This window comes from Boleophthalmus pectinirostris, unplaced genomic scaffold (assembly GCF_026225935.1).
Source record: "Boleophthalmus pectinirostris isolate CB_2022bp ecotype Guang Dong unplaced genomic scaffold, ASM2622593v1 HiC_scaffold_21, whole genome shotgun sequence".
NCBI classification, from domain to species: Eukaryota; Metazoa; Chordata; class Actinopteri; order Gobiiformes; family Gobiidae; genus Boleophthalmus; species Boleophthalmus pectinirostris.
Window position 1 is genome coordinate 21,086,265 of NW_026571175.1, and position 14,656 is coordinate 21,100,920.

Consider the following 14,656-nt stretch of genomic DNA (forward strand, 5'->3'; position numbering starts at 1 on the left):
GTTTAAAGCTCACAAGAGTCAGTTTTGTGTAATATAGGCCCATTAAACTTTTAAAGCCTCCTCCAAAATTTGTTAAACTTGGATGCCGTGGAACAAAACTTTGAAAAACACCTGGGAACAGTCAATATATACAAAACTTTTTGCATCCCTGAAATTGGATGCTCTGGTTGACAGAGTGTGACACTGATGGTTGCTTGACTTCATTTTAAAGTTTATGGATAGGTATTCGTCTAGCACAAATATAACTATGAATCTATATGTAATAGCTGGGTGATATGGCAAATAAACACTTAACAGACACTTTCCCTTCATTAATGGATTTTGATTTAATTTGATTTTGAAGAAATACATTTGTCTTTTGACCTAAACATGAACAGGACTTCTAATCAATTAATTCTTGTTTTACTAACACGAGGACTGGCTGTGGACCAAATCACTCGATCTTCATTTGATTAAAATGTGTTTAATGGCACCGCCCTAGTGTATGTGACGGTTGGCATTTGTAAGATGGTATGACATGATTTGCAATCCACATTTTATTCACATTAGAACTTCTATAACCAACATAATATCATTAATAGAAGCATAAATTTCAATGTAATTGCTTCCACTACTTTCAATGAGAAGTAATACTCAAAACCACCGAAATACCAATCAAATGTTTAACCACGAGTAGTATTTTGTTTTTGAAACAAATGAGGCAAACATTTTACATTTTTATAATTTTTTCTCTCTTTTTTATACTAACATTATTATTGTTGTGTTATTATAATTGTTACACTTTTTATCTTTTTTTTCTGCATGCTACTTCATGCTATGATTTATTTTAAGATTATGTTTTGCATGGAAAGTCTTAAAAATAATGTATTAAAAAAAAAAAAAAAAAACAGTGAGAAATTTAGCATTGAACTTTGGTAGTCAGCCTGGCAGGTAACAGCACTGACAGGCTGCTCAGCGTATTAATATTTCATTTTATATTTTGACACGAGGTGCAACAACAGCTGAAAATAGAGCGTGCATACTAAAACTGAGCTTAAAAACATCTTTGGAGATCCTCAAATTACCTGAAAAATATGCACGGATAGACACGCAATCAATTAGCTAGAGGAAGACTATTATGTTGAATTTGATGTAGGCGTATGCACGGAGAATACAGAGTGACAAGCTCATATCCCACTGCATTGTCTGGCTTTTATTAATATATGTATGAGCAGTTCCCCTGGTATGGCCTTCATAGCTTCCTCCGTTCTGCTGAAAAAATAATTATATCGTAATTAAATTCTATGAAATGTGGTTTTGTGAATTCAAGGAAGGTCAGTTTTTACTTCCTGTCTGCCACCTACAAAATTATGAAAAGCTAAATACCCAGGATGCAATGTTCAATAAGAATTTGTCTAATACACCGCATGTGACAGACTCATAAGTACAGGTTGTATTCAAAATGTTCCAGCTGCTTCATGACCTCGAGGTAAATTTTGTAAAATGTGTAGGTGCGCAGTCACTAGGTTTTGCGATTTTCAGCTTGAATTTGAATAAAGTGATATAATTTTAATGGTAAACAAGCCTAAGGTACAGTTGAGAGTTTGATACCTTATTTATTTTTACTGCATGTATTTTTTGCATGGGGTCGCAAGGGCATATGCATTTACATGTCAGTGGGCTTTCTTGTGCTGAGCTCTTGTTTATTTGCATAAATGTAAGAACATCTATTGCAGGTTTTTCATCATGTTATGTTTTTATACAGATATAAATTACCAAAATTCCATTTATTTAGGACATGGGACAGGTTTAAAATTGGTTAACATATGGGAAATAAAAGTAAAAAGGAAGGATTTTGTACATTGTTGATTCTGCAAAAAATCCATACAGTTTCCCTGTCCTTTATGTTGTTTTTTCTCCTTTTTTTTTTACATGTAAGCAGCCGTGTTTGTTTTTGACACAAACAGAGCAAGCATTTCTTAATCCGCCATCTTTTAATCCACCTGTCAATCACACCTCTGAAATCAGGGAGACAGGATAGAGCTCCAGATCCCCTCGTCTTTGTAAACTTTGGTCAAAGCCTGTGGTTGTGGCTGGACAGCTAACTGTGACAGTGCATTTTCCAAATAGACAAAATAACAAAAACTGGGCAGAGAATGGAGAACTGTGAGGTAAGAGTTGTTTCTAAGTCATGGTGCAATATCAGTGGCAGAAAGAACTAAGTCAGAGGGCTAACAATTTAAACTAAAACATGTTCCTGACCAGTGGTGGAAGTAATACTCAATTTTGCTGTACTATGGCAGGTGTTCCGGGCACGTCCCACAGGGAGGAGGCCCCGGGGAAGACCCAGGACACACTGGAGGGACTATGTCTCTGGGCTGGCCTGGGAACACCTCGGGATCCCCCCAGAGGAGCTGGAGGGAGTGTGTGTGGAAAGTAAGGTCTGGGCCTCCCTGCTCAGACTGCTGCCTCTATGACCCCACCTCGGATAAAGCGGAAGAAAATGGGTGGAGGGATGGAAGATACCGGAGAAAACTCAAGTAAAAGGATTAAAGCATTTGGGTAAAGTAAAATAAAAAGTTTCTCGCACAGATTGAGATCTAATAAACCTTTAAAACTAGTGATTTTTGCAGAATTTTATTCAACAGAAACAACTGAACTGATTTCTAGCTGTTCTTATTTCTATATTTTTGTTTGCTCAAACTACAAATATGTTAAAAATTAAAGCTCCTACTGCCTTTTCAGCTTATATATATACTTATACATTTCAGCACTGTTCAAAAATTTAGTGGTGCAGAAGTATGTATACCATCTCTCAAATTTAGTTCGTAAAAAGTATCCACTGTAAAATGTACTTAAGTAAAGATATCTAAAATGTATATTTAAGAACAGTACTTAACTACTTTTACTTTGTTACATGCCATCACTGTTGATGGCACTGTTCAAATCTGGTACAGCTCCTTAAAGATGGTACATTCCCCAGACACCGCCCCCTCTTCTACTGCCCCCCGTCCACTCCTCCCCTCTTGTACTGACCCATCGTGGTTGTAGGAGGCCAGGACCACACTGGGGCTGGAGTAGGCGTTGCTGGTGACCCAAGTGCAGTGGACAGCAAACATCATGAGCAGCATCAGCATCAGCATGGTCACGATAGACTTCACGTTTGGTCCAAGGCCCTCCTCAGACTTCTCCTGCTCCGATACATGTTTGCGCACCTTTCCAGCCTGCAGGGGGCGACACAGCACATTAAGAATCATAGCACAGGCTCCACAAGGATGAATTAATGGAGGAGGGTAAATTATTGATGTAGGTGACAGAACAAAATGTCTTGTTTTGGTTTTTGAAGTGATTGAGTGAGCTGAAAGGAAAACTGGATGTCTAATCAGTTAAATGTGCTGTTACTGCAAAAATATGATCACCATGGTTATTTCAGAAAAAAAAAAAAAACTTCAATAAAAAGTACTTACTGCTACTAAAGGGCTACTGTAAATGCTGCTGCAACTATTACTTACTTTCCCAATCTACTTAGATTGGCACTATAAAACTTTCATATCACATTTTAATAGCATAATTTTGTAGATATTTTAAAGATTACATTTTCTGTTTGATGGCCCGTCACCTGCTTGTCTGCATTGGTGATATACTTTCAATGAATGTTCCAGAGTATGGCATTAATGAAAATTCCCATCACCATGTAAGGTTAGGTAAGTTTATTTGCCATTTGTAGTTAAAAACAAATTGAAAAACATGTACATGACAAGCAGGTGACGCCACCATCTCTTCAAGGTAACAAGAATGCGTGTTTTTCAAGGAACTGGATTAAAGAGTAGATAAATAAGGTCACGCTATGGGACATCCCAACAAAGCTCTAAAATCTCTAGGGAGACAAGCAGGTAGCAGATCCCAGCACAAAACAGTTACATAGTGCTAAATATAGTGTCAATAAACCTCTAATAAATTATGCTAATAGACAGACAGATAGGTTAAATTTATTGGCGACTCAGTCCAGAAAAAACAAAATAACAATATCAAAAAACACACAAAACAATACGAGTTCCCTAGGAGACACTTACATCAGTGTTTCCACAGCTAATAAAACGCTGTTGAATTCTTATTTTAGGACCATCCAGTGACTTCTTTATTCAAAGCATAAATATTTGCTTTTATTTGAGTAATAAATTCCTTGAGCTCACATATCTAGTTTCTTTTGACCTGTATAATTTATGACCCAGAGACAGATGAAGGTGATGAGGTCCCTAAAGACGAGTCTGCAGCAGCAGCACCTGTACTCTGCTCTGTGAAACAGCTGGGACCAGATGAGCACCACTGAAGGAAACACTCATTTTCTACTTGAAACATGAACCTTGTGTCGGTACCACAATATAATGTAACAAATCTCATTAAGGGACCATGAGAGGCGTGAACGGCACTTAACCTCAGATAATAACAAGAAAGATGTCAAGATATACTAAACAAATTAATGTAAAATCAGATTGAAATGCGTTTTTTTAAATCTGACTAGTAAGTTAAAGGTGCAATGCACGGACTTAACTGTTCAGCCTGGCATGTTTAATAGTAAGGCATTAAACTTATCTCCATGGAGACAAACAGGTCAAGGTACAGGTCAGATGGGTGGAGAGGGGGGTCATTTACATGTTCTTAAAGATGATTCTGAACAATAAAATCACCTCAAATGAAATAAAGTTGAAAAGACTTTTAATGCCATACTGTTGAATACACAGAGCAAAGCAAATATCATCTCCACAAAGACAAAAAAAGTAGCACACCCTCCACCAGAAAAGTTACACAATGCACCTTTAAGAATGACAGTAAAGAAGTTGCTTTATACACAATCACCATAAAATTACGACTAATTATTTAACAAAACAGGAGCCAAAACAAGTGTATTTGTTTATAAGTAAAATCCTCCTTACTTTTTATTCAAAGGATCAATATAAAAAACTACCAAAACACATTTAATAAAGAGGGAGAGTGGAAGTAGCAGCTCCAATAAGCAACAACAGCAGAGGGCAGTGCAGTAGCAGAAGGCTCATCACCATAGCAACCTCAAATGCAGAAACAAAAATTACAAAGTTAATAAATAAATAAATACAAGGCCAAACTAAATACATAACTTGTAAACATTCTGATAAGTCACGTTAAGTGTGATTATAAGACAAGAAACATAATTATTAAACTTAAGGTGAGGTTGCTTTATTTGTACCCACAGGTAAATTTGTTTTGCAGTTTAAGGCTGGTCCCATTTCACTCATTCGCACTATAAACACATATATAAAACCATCAGAATAAAATGTTCAGCTCTAGTGCAGACCGAACCTATTAAAAAGGCTTTGTGAGACAAGGAAATAAAACTGCTAAATATATTAAAATTTATTCATTAATACAACAGCAGCTGGAACAGAGCTCCTTTTAAAATTATTTGTTTTAGATTTTGGGACTAAAAATCTCTGACCAGAAAAAAGCAGCATCAGTACTTAACATCAGTACTAAAGTGTTTTGGACAAATCCTAAAATTGCATTAGTTTTGAATCATCCAGAAAATAAATCTTCAATCTTCTGTTTATTCAGTTGCAAGTGTTTTTCATGGTTCAGGAAACATGCATTTTTATTGTGAATGTGTACGTAACTTCACAGATTTAACCTGTAACTTGAAGCTTGTGGTGTCACCAGATTTTTTCCATGAACAATGACACTTTACAGCTCATGTCATCAACATTTCCTGGGGGTGTGACGCTAACAGTAGGCATGCTCTGTCTGAGGCTTTGTTAGAGTTTAACCTGAGCTTTATTTCAACACAAACTAACCATAAAGAGCTGACATAGTTGGAAGTACGACAGGCGGTCTGATTTGTGCTGTTAAAAAAAGTCTCTCAAATAACATTACAGTCACACGCTAGCTGGAATAAAGCCAACAGTATTTCAGTTAGTCACTTTCACCTTTTTATTGAAAATCAAACTCCTAAACAGGACCATGAACGCACGCATCGATCACAGCTCCTTTTTCTGAGGTTTCAGACAATATAAAATCTTTGTGTTTACTAGGCCTGTCACAACATATATATCGACTTAGTGTTCAATATATGAAAGCTGCAACAATATACTGTATTCTGAGACTCAATATCTTTCATGGGTACTTTATCTTTGCAAAGTTGTGGAGATTTTCTCTTTAGCAATATATTGTATTTCAAAATTTGTTATTAGGGATGTAATTATTGTTACATCCCTAATAACAAATAAATCGTGAAAATCGAAATACCGTGATATCGTATCAGCAAAAGTCTCACAATAATATCGTGGGCTGTCACAATATATCGAATCACAAGTTCCTTTGCTTAAATGCATGGTTTTATAGTAGCAACAGCTTAAAAACATAGAGAACTACTTATCCCATGATTCATTTCAGTGCAGATAACATGAAGAGATATGTTTTTTACTTGAATTCTTGGGATTATGATGGTAATAATAACGCCAAAATCTTGTCAAGGTATTTTAAAAGCAAAAAAGCATCCTATCTACAATTACAGTATTTTCCGGGCTATTAGATGCGCTCTTAAGCCTCTAACCCCATCAAAAAATGACCGCGCGCCTCACAATCCATAGTGCCCCATACACGAATCCACTCGGGTGTCCCAGCATGACTTCAGTAAACTACAAAGCCGCACCACCTGCAGAACACGCAAACACGCACGGAGCAGACCGCGAAAACACCCGCAGCCACACTCATCACTCCACGCCGACGAGGAACGAAAAGAAGGAACAAACCGAAAAAGCGAGTCCAATGTGCCACTCAGAGCCACATCTGAAGAACTGAGTCACTGCGAACATGTCAACAATCCAGCCGTCCCAGACAGCAACCTCCCTATGCCCCACAATTGAACAAAGCTGAGAGTCAAACGCCAAATGCCCCAAACAAAGTCCAACTGACCCATCCAACTGTTGTGTTTCGTTTAAAGTCCAGTGCAGTGTATTTGTGAAAAAAGTTTGAAAATAGACCATTTAATGACAGTGTGTCTTATAATCCAGAGCGCCTAATAGCCCGTAAAATAAGGTATATTAGCCTCTTCAAAATATCACAATAAATATTGTACCGTGAGATGCATATCGCGATAATATCGTACCGTGAGTTTTGGATATCATTACATCCCTATTTGTTATCATGACAGGCCTTAATATGTGCACACATATACATGTAGAACACCCCCGGTATGATGTCACTGCAAAGATGAGTTTAATGCCATACCGTTGAAGATTTCAGGCAAAGCAATAAGATCTCCAGAAAAGATCTCCAGAAATGCACCTTTTGAGACTTGAAATGAAGTGCCACATTAACCCACACGCATTAACAACATTCGTATAAGCTTAAACTACGTGATTAGCAAGAGGACATTAAATACCCTAAACAATTACAGTCTTTACAATATGATAATCACGTTCAAATTGCAATTCTGATTACATATTCAGAGCCCTCTACAAATACATTATTCTGGTGTCAACCCATAGCTATACATTTTTATTCTTAGATTAGCCATTCTGTGTTTCTATTGCAATAACAAGGCATTTTAATTAACCCCCCACTGAAAAGAGCTTGCTTTTAATAGTATTTAGTGACATCATTGAACAATTTGGCAGAAGGTTCTCTATAAAAGACAAAGGCACAGTTTGGTTGTAAAAGGCGGTTAATTCACAGTTTATTTGGAGTGAAAAAAGTGAGGAGAGACGCGACCATGAGTCATCAAAGTCTGCAGCCGAAGCGAATGAGCAACTGTGAACTTCAGCAGTTCATTTAACAGACTTCACTCCTCTTTCAGTGTTGTGGTTTTACTATTTTATGCTACAGTGTTGTCAACAAAATCAATACCGTTTTCTGAGCAATGTAAGAAATGTGGAATTGGGTTCATACAGCAGCAAGAGGCATCAAAATATTTTCATTTGAATCGCAGCGTTACAATATCATTTCTTTTTTTTTTTTTTCATTTCAGTATTCAGTTCAATCACAATTTTGATTTGTTTTATCCTTTGTCACTGTATCTGGACAGACAGTGGTGAGAGAGCAGCCTTCTTTTGTCTGTAGACCAAGGGTAGCCAATGTAGTAATTAAATGTTGATAATAAATGTCAATGTCCTTTAGTCAATGTCCTTTATAATTAGATGCACTTTGTAACTTTTCTTGATGAAGATGTTATTGCTTTCCCTGGAATGTCCCATACGAAGGCATTAACTTTGTCTATTTTATATTTATCCATAACAGCGTTTTTATTGCTCAGATATCTTTGAAAACATGCATTCTTACTGTGAGCGGGCTTGCCTCTCCACAGATCTCCATGGAGATAGAGAAGTCATGCCATACAGTAGAACATCCCAACAATACCATAGCAGACGGCGGACCCTTCTCCAAAAAGTTACATATTGCACCTTTAAGCTAAATATACTTTTTTTGAGTTTATGTTTTTATCTGCTGAAGTTGTCAACACTCTTATTGCATTTCCAGGTACACACACCACAACAAGACTGTAACTGTCACAAGAATCAGCACTAAAACTGAATGAGACCAGGACTAAAACAGGACTAAACAAAGTCTACATCAATATTAAACTTTGATCAAACAAAGACTGAAGGAGTGTAAGCCACAGACTGTATAAAGAGGTGGACTAAGGGAGCGTGACGTCAGCCGAAGCGTTCGACTCCAGTCAAATGAAGCGCACAGAAGCAAACAGTTATAGGAGAATTTGGAGGTGAGTTCCATATTAGGAACAGGAATTAAAAAATAAAACCACCACGATCATGTAGAGCGGGTTAGTACAAATAATTTTAAAATGAAACGCATGACAGCAACAGTTACAGAGAGCGGGGTGACAGTTTCTCAATAATAAGTGAATTGGAGACAGAGTTGATGGAGCTGGAAGCGCCCTCATGCTCACTTCCTATATGAAACACTGCGGCTGGCAGGCTAGTTATATCCATATACATATTTATAGTCTATGGTGTAAACACATTCCAAGATGCACCTGGGAAGCTAGCAGCTATAGTTTTTAAACTCATTTGAACAGCTTTACTCTCCACTATTAAGGACAGTTAGAGGCTCACAATTCATGGGTTTCAAGCATAGACCATATATATGAGTGAACATAGCTAACGTGCTAGCCGGAGCAGGCCAAATAGGAAGTGTGCCAGAGGTTCTTCCGGCTCCTTTTGACCCTGGCTCCAATTGACTTACATCCCCCTCTGTCTGTAACTGCTGCTGTGAGCCTCATCATTTTGGTCTTAAAATGTTCGTATTAACCTGCTCTACATGATCCTGAATTTTTTTTTCGCTATTTTGTGAGTCAAAAAAATCCTGTTCATAACAGAGCCTGACTCCAGATTCGCTCCTGTAACCGTTAGCATCGCGAGTCTCATTTGAGCAGCGCTGAATGCTATGGATGATATCACACTCACTTTGTCTACTTCTTTTATACAGTCTATGGTTTCAAACTAGTGATTACGTTTGTGAGGACGTACGCCTATCCAAAAGACATATATATTTTAACTAGAACAGCAATGTTGCTGTAACAATAGTGGACTATTGTTATTCCAGTTCATTCAAATCAAGAATGAATCCTTATCCCTGAAATGCACAAGATAGTATGTGCAAAGTTTCACATAACCAAAAGTAAAAAGGTTAAATTTTCCTCCATAAAATCACTACAGAACAGATATATCCACTGACCTTATCATAGAGGTTCCCAGAGTTCCTCTTGTCGTCATCGTCACTGCTGTCCTCGGCGGGGGGCTTCTCTCTGCGCGTGTCGTCTCCCATGTAGTGCTCAAACACGCTGGAGAAGGCCACAGCCGAGAGCATACAGACCACCGGAGTCAGGGTGAGCATCAGCCGGACCATCACACCAGCGAAATACACTGCACTGATCGCATACAAGGCAACTGCAAGACAAGACAGCGAGGGGACAAAGTCAGACAGTTCAATAATTGCTGCGTTTCAGATGATGTCACAACATTCTATAGGCCAATAATATTTAATACAGATGGGGACAGCTAAAATAAATAGACCTAAAATGCAGGTTTTTGTTGTAAGATAGCAAGTTAACGAATTTAGTCACCAATAGAAAGTATTACATTAAAGATTTGTGAGTAAACTTTATGGATATTTTACGATAAACTACAATGTTATTAAAATGGAAATCTGTCACTTGCCCCCCATCTGAGAGTACAACATTGACATCAACACATTCTTGAATCTGAAAACCACCAACTGCCTGACAGAGGAAGAGCTCTACTGTATTTTTAAAGTACTTAACCCTTCACTAGTATCATTTGGATAATTTCAGCCTTGGAATCGTTTCTAAACTAAAGGTAAAAGGTAACTGTTAACTTGACATCATGAGGTAGAGCAGAGCATTTTGGGCTTTAGAGATAATAGGGATGTCACAATATTCATTTCACAATACAATTTGATATTTATTGTGATATTGTGGAGATTCTAGAGTTGATAAATGATACCTTTTCCTTTTAAAAATATGTGACATGCCTGTGGTGCAAAATCTCTGGACCAAAGAAGTTTTGGACCAAAGAATTAAACAAAACAATGAATTTAATTAAAGATATTTATAATTTGATGTATTCTGATGTTCCACTATATTATTGTGAGACCTTTGACGATATGATATGATATTTCAATTATTGTTACATCCCTACAGACTAATAATAAAGGATTACTCAAACATTTATGAATGAAACAAAACAAAATTCCAGGTATGTTTCTGATGAGTAGGGTGGCATGGTTCATGAGAAAAAAATGAACCCTTCGGTTCGCTTGTCTCGGTTCGGGTTGTGTGCATACAGTACGGTTTCCACAGTTCCCAGCTTGCGCATTGTAGCCTTGTGCCCGTATGTGACTTGTTTCGCTTTGGCGCAAAAGAAGAGGTGTGGAGGGTGGGTGCTGCGTGTCACGTGTAGAAATGGCAAGTAGGAAAGAAGAGGGCCGCCCGGAGATGGAGGATGTGCCCATGTCGTTACCTCCCGAAACCACAGCTGTCAACGCAAAGGCAGCGCCACTGGCAGCTGCAGCAGGACGTACACGAGCAGCACTGGCTCTGTGTTTGTCAATGGGAAATCCGATCAAACTTGACCGGGCACATTTTCGCCATATGCGAGCGTAAAAATTGCAACTTTTGGACGCGTACCTTTTAGAATGCATGGAAAGTGAATGAGGGCGGCTCCACTGTACACGCTAGACGCACGTATGGAGCAGTGTGTCCTGCACATAGACACATAGATTTCAGAAAATAGGATCCATCCTAATTTTTGATGATCTACCTGAGCGTAGGCGCGTATGTCCATCAAAATACACAGAGAGCATGAATTTTTTGTTGTATTTGTGCATTTACTCTGAGTCCTGGGGCAATTCTGTGTCATGTGAAAGAGCCCAGGTCCAGAAAGAATGTTAATAAGTGCTTTAAAATTTACTTTTGAAATCCTTGCGTTTTCCGTGGCCAGCCTGTACAGAAGGTAACTACAAGCCGGTTCAGCTGTTAGTTTCATTGTGGACCTGATACAAATGGCTAAACGTGCCCAGTCAAGTTTGATCCTCTTTCCCATTGACAAACACAGAGCCAGTGCTGCGCATGTATGTCCTGCTGCAGCTGCCGGTGAAGCCGCCTTTACGTTGACACGCGGCTGTGGTTTTGTAAGGTTATGGGCGTAAACGCTCCCGCATGCAGTGGAGCCAGACCCTAACCTTGCAGCCAAGAGTGCAATCTCACTAAACCAATTATCCCTACTCCTGAGGAGGGTTAGGAAGGTGGTAACATTTTTTCACCGAAGCACAACAGCTGCCTATGTCCAGTAATAAAGTGCTTAAAGTCAAGTCAAATTCAGTTTGTGCATGATTACATTACTAACTATAATTTTTGAACTTTTTTAATGCTGTATCCTAAATTGTGGATAATTAAGCTAACATAGCATATGATGAAGTATATTTCTGGAGATTAAAGATTAAAAAGAAAAAATTACAACAAGAACCGTACCGAACTGAAAACCGCAATACTGTGAATTTTGTAAACCGTGCCACCCCTACTGATGAGGTAATTATAACATGACTTACAGTTCAGATGAATCCATTTTGCTTAATATAGGACCTTTAATGTTTTGGCTGGTAAAATATAGAATGAATGAAAATAAATATACAACTTTTCTGCTGGAGAGAAAATATTTTTACACCAGATGCTATTCCCATCAAAACCAGCTTTTTTATATACTGACTATAAACAGTTTAATGAATAATCTTACCTACAACTTTCATATTTAATTTGCTTTTTGATTAAACTTTTAAATCTGAATTTATAAATATGGTACCAAAAAAACAACAGAAATCCTCATCTTCCTTAGCAAGTTCATATCAGGACAAAATGTGAGAAGATAAATTAGATGTTCAAACACACACAAAGGGTTCACGCACTATTACCTCTGAAAAGTGCTGACCTGGTCCGTCTCTGATCAATGCCAATACCAGTTTAATAAAGACCGATATAGTTTGTCCTTCTTTGCACTGTCTGCACACATGCTAAAATTTACTCTGAGAATTTTCCCATCATGCACTGCTTTTTCTGGTTGCTAAACAAACTTTTTATCTCTGCAACAAAATCGAATTATTTTCTTGAACAAAAACTAGTGGCGTTGCCCTGGTTTATAGGCCCGTAGAGGTTTGTCCTTCACACTTGGAGAGAACTGTAAAAACACAGCCAGCAGAAAATAAGAATTATGATTTTGTGATAACTTCTGGAATGTAGACAAACCAATAAAACTTTATTTGTAGCATGTGATATGATGTTGTCTCTGTCTTTGTCAATGCATACTAATATATGTTCAGAGCTAAAAAATGAAATGCAAATCTTTCTTACTCTGTTCCTCTAAAAAAACGACATAGCCATTTCCTTTCACAAAATATAACTAATTTCGCAAAGACTGATAAGCATTAGATAATATCAAACAGACTATAATTATTGTGATGTCTCATTAAACTATCACACATTTTTTCTATTGTAATAATCAGACAGAAAAGAGGAAATGTAAATCTTTCTTACTCTGTAAGAATACGTACTCAAAAAAACAAATAATCAAACCACTATAGTCATATAATATAAACAGTTAATTCAGCAAAAAGTCCATCAGGCTTTACATAATATCAAATAGACTGTAATTATGTCTTATTAAATGATCACATGCTCTTTTTCTATTGTAATAATCAGATCAGATCAGAAATGAGATTTCTGTCCGAAGTGAAGCCTAAAATCTAGTGTAAGAGTTGACAAAATGTGTTTGTTTTCTGGTACATTTGGTGACTAGATCACAATATTGTTGCATATGCAAATGTGTTCATGAATAATTCATGTCTGATGAAAATTGTATCCCAGGTACAGTCTACAGCGTTTTAACTTCTCCCTGTGAACACATATGATTCTAATGAAATATTGACAAACAAAACAGCCACCACAAATAATTTTAGTTTTGAAGCTGTTAACTAAATTCTGACACAATCCATCAACTTTGTTTGTGCCAAAATATAATTAGAGAAATTATGCATTTACCAAACCTGCTAACTGAGAGAGCTTTCAGCTTTCAGCTCATTATTTACAGTATTTTCAGATAATCGACAAAACTGTGGAAACCTACCAACATAATTAGAGTAAATAAATATTTTGTACACCAAGAGATCATTAAACTTTCAAAGTGGTTTTCCAAATTATAATGAGAATTTACCTGTGGACGCAGGTGTACAGGTATATTCTTCAGCCAAAGCACTTTTACATTTTTATTACAGAAAATCCACTGTGTTTGGTTTTCAATTTTATTGTCCAGTGGAAAATGTATTCACTCACTAATAGATTCTGCATAAAAAGTGGTCCCAGCTTCTCTAACAAAATAATGACATTTTTAAAGGGCAATCGCCAAAGTACTGGACAATGATTTTAGTACAGCAGCAGCTACAAAGTTAAAATGGAATATTTTCAATTATATTGATGGGGACATTTTTTTTGCTTTGGGAGAGGTTTACCAGTAGTTGGCAGTTACGAAACCTTGTCACTGAAGCTGTTGCCAGCAGAGGACACCAGACGCATTTTCCATTTTATCACAACATTTTACATTATATTGACAAAAATATCTTAAAGATCCTACATTACACAAAATGGAGCTTTATGCTATGTTATAATGTTGCTCCTCAAAAACATTCCTGGAGTTGGGTTTTGTTTTATTCACACACATCTGAATAATTCTACAGTATATTACACATCTACAAAGCTCAAAATTCTGTTTCACCTTGTGATGCTATGAAGTTGTAGTTTTCAACTTGACAGCTACCTTTTACTTTTACTTCATTTGCAATTCCAGGTCTAAAATTATCCAAAACATTCTAGTGAAAGTGTATGGCATTTAAAAACACAGTGGAGCTCTTCCTGTATCACCACATGACATCACAAGGTGCAACAAAGTGTTTTCTGTTTAAGAACTCATCTTAAAAATGCAGGATTTGCTCGTTAAACATGTGTGAATGAAACTCTAATCTCTCATCCATCTCATTCAACTCTATGTTTTTGATGAGGAAACAACATAACATCATACATCAGAAAATAGTTTTATATGAGTCTTTGAGTTTCGATTGGAGC

At 37.1% G+C, this 14,656-nt stretch overlaps 1 protein-coding gene across 2 annotated transcripts in view; it reads right to left on the reverse strand.

Moving 5' to 3' along the window:
* LOC110167210 (dolichyl-diphosphooligosaccharide--protein glycosyltransferase subunit STT3B) overlaps window positions 1-14,656 on the reverse strand; it is a 183,455-nt gene that overhangs the window by 16,264 nt on the left and 152,535 nt on the right. For both annotated transcript variants that reach the window (XM_055157305.1, XM_055157304.1), the window contains exons 10-11: window positions 9,706-9,917; window positions 3,016-3,203 (exon numbers count right to left, since the gene is read on the reverse strand). In XM_055157305.1, coding sequence (XP_055013280.1) covers window positions 3,016-3,203; window positions 9,706-9,917 — 400 coding nt within the window. The remainder of the gene's footprint in view (window positions 1-3,015; window positions 3,204-9,705; window positions 9,918-14,656) is intronic.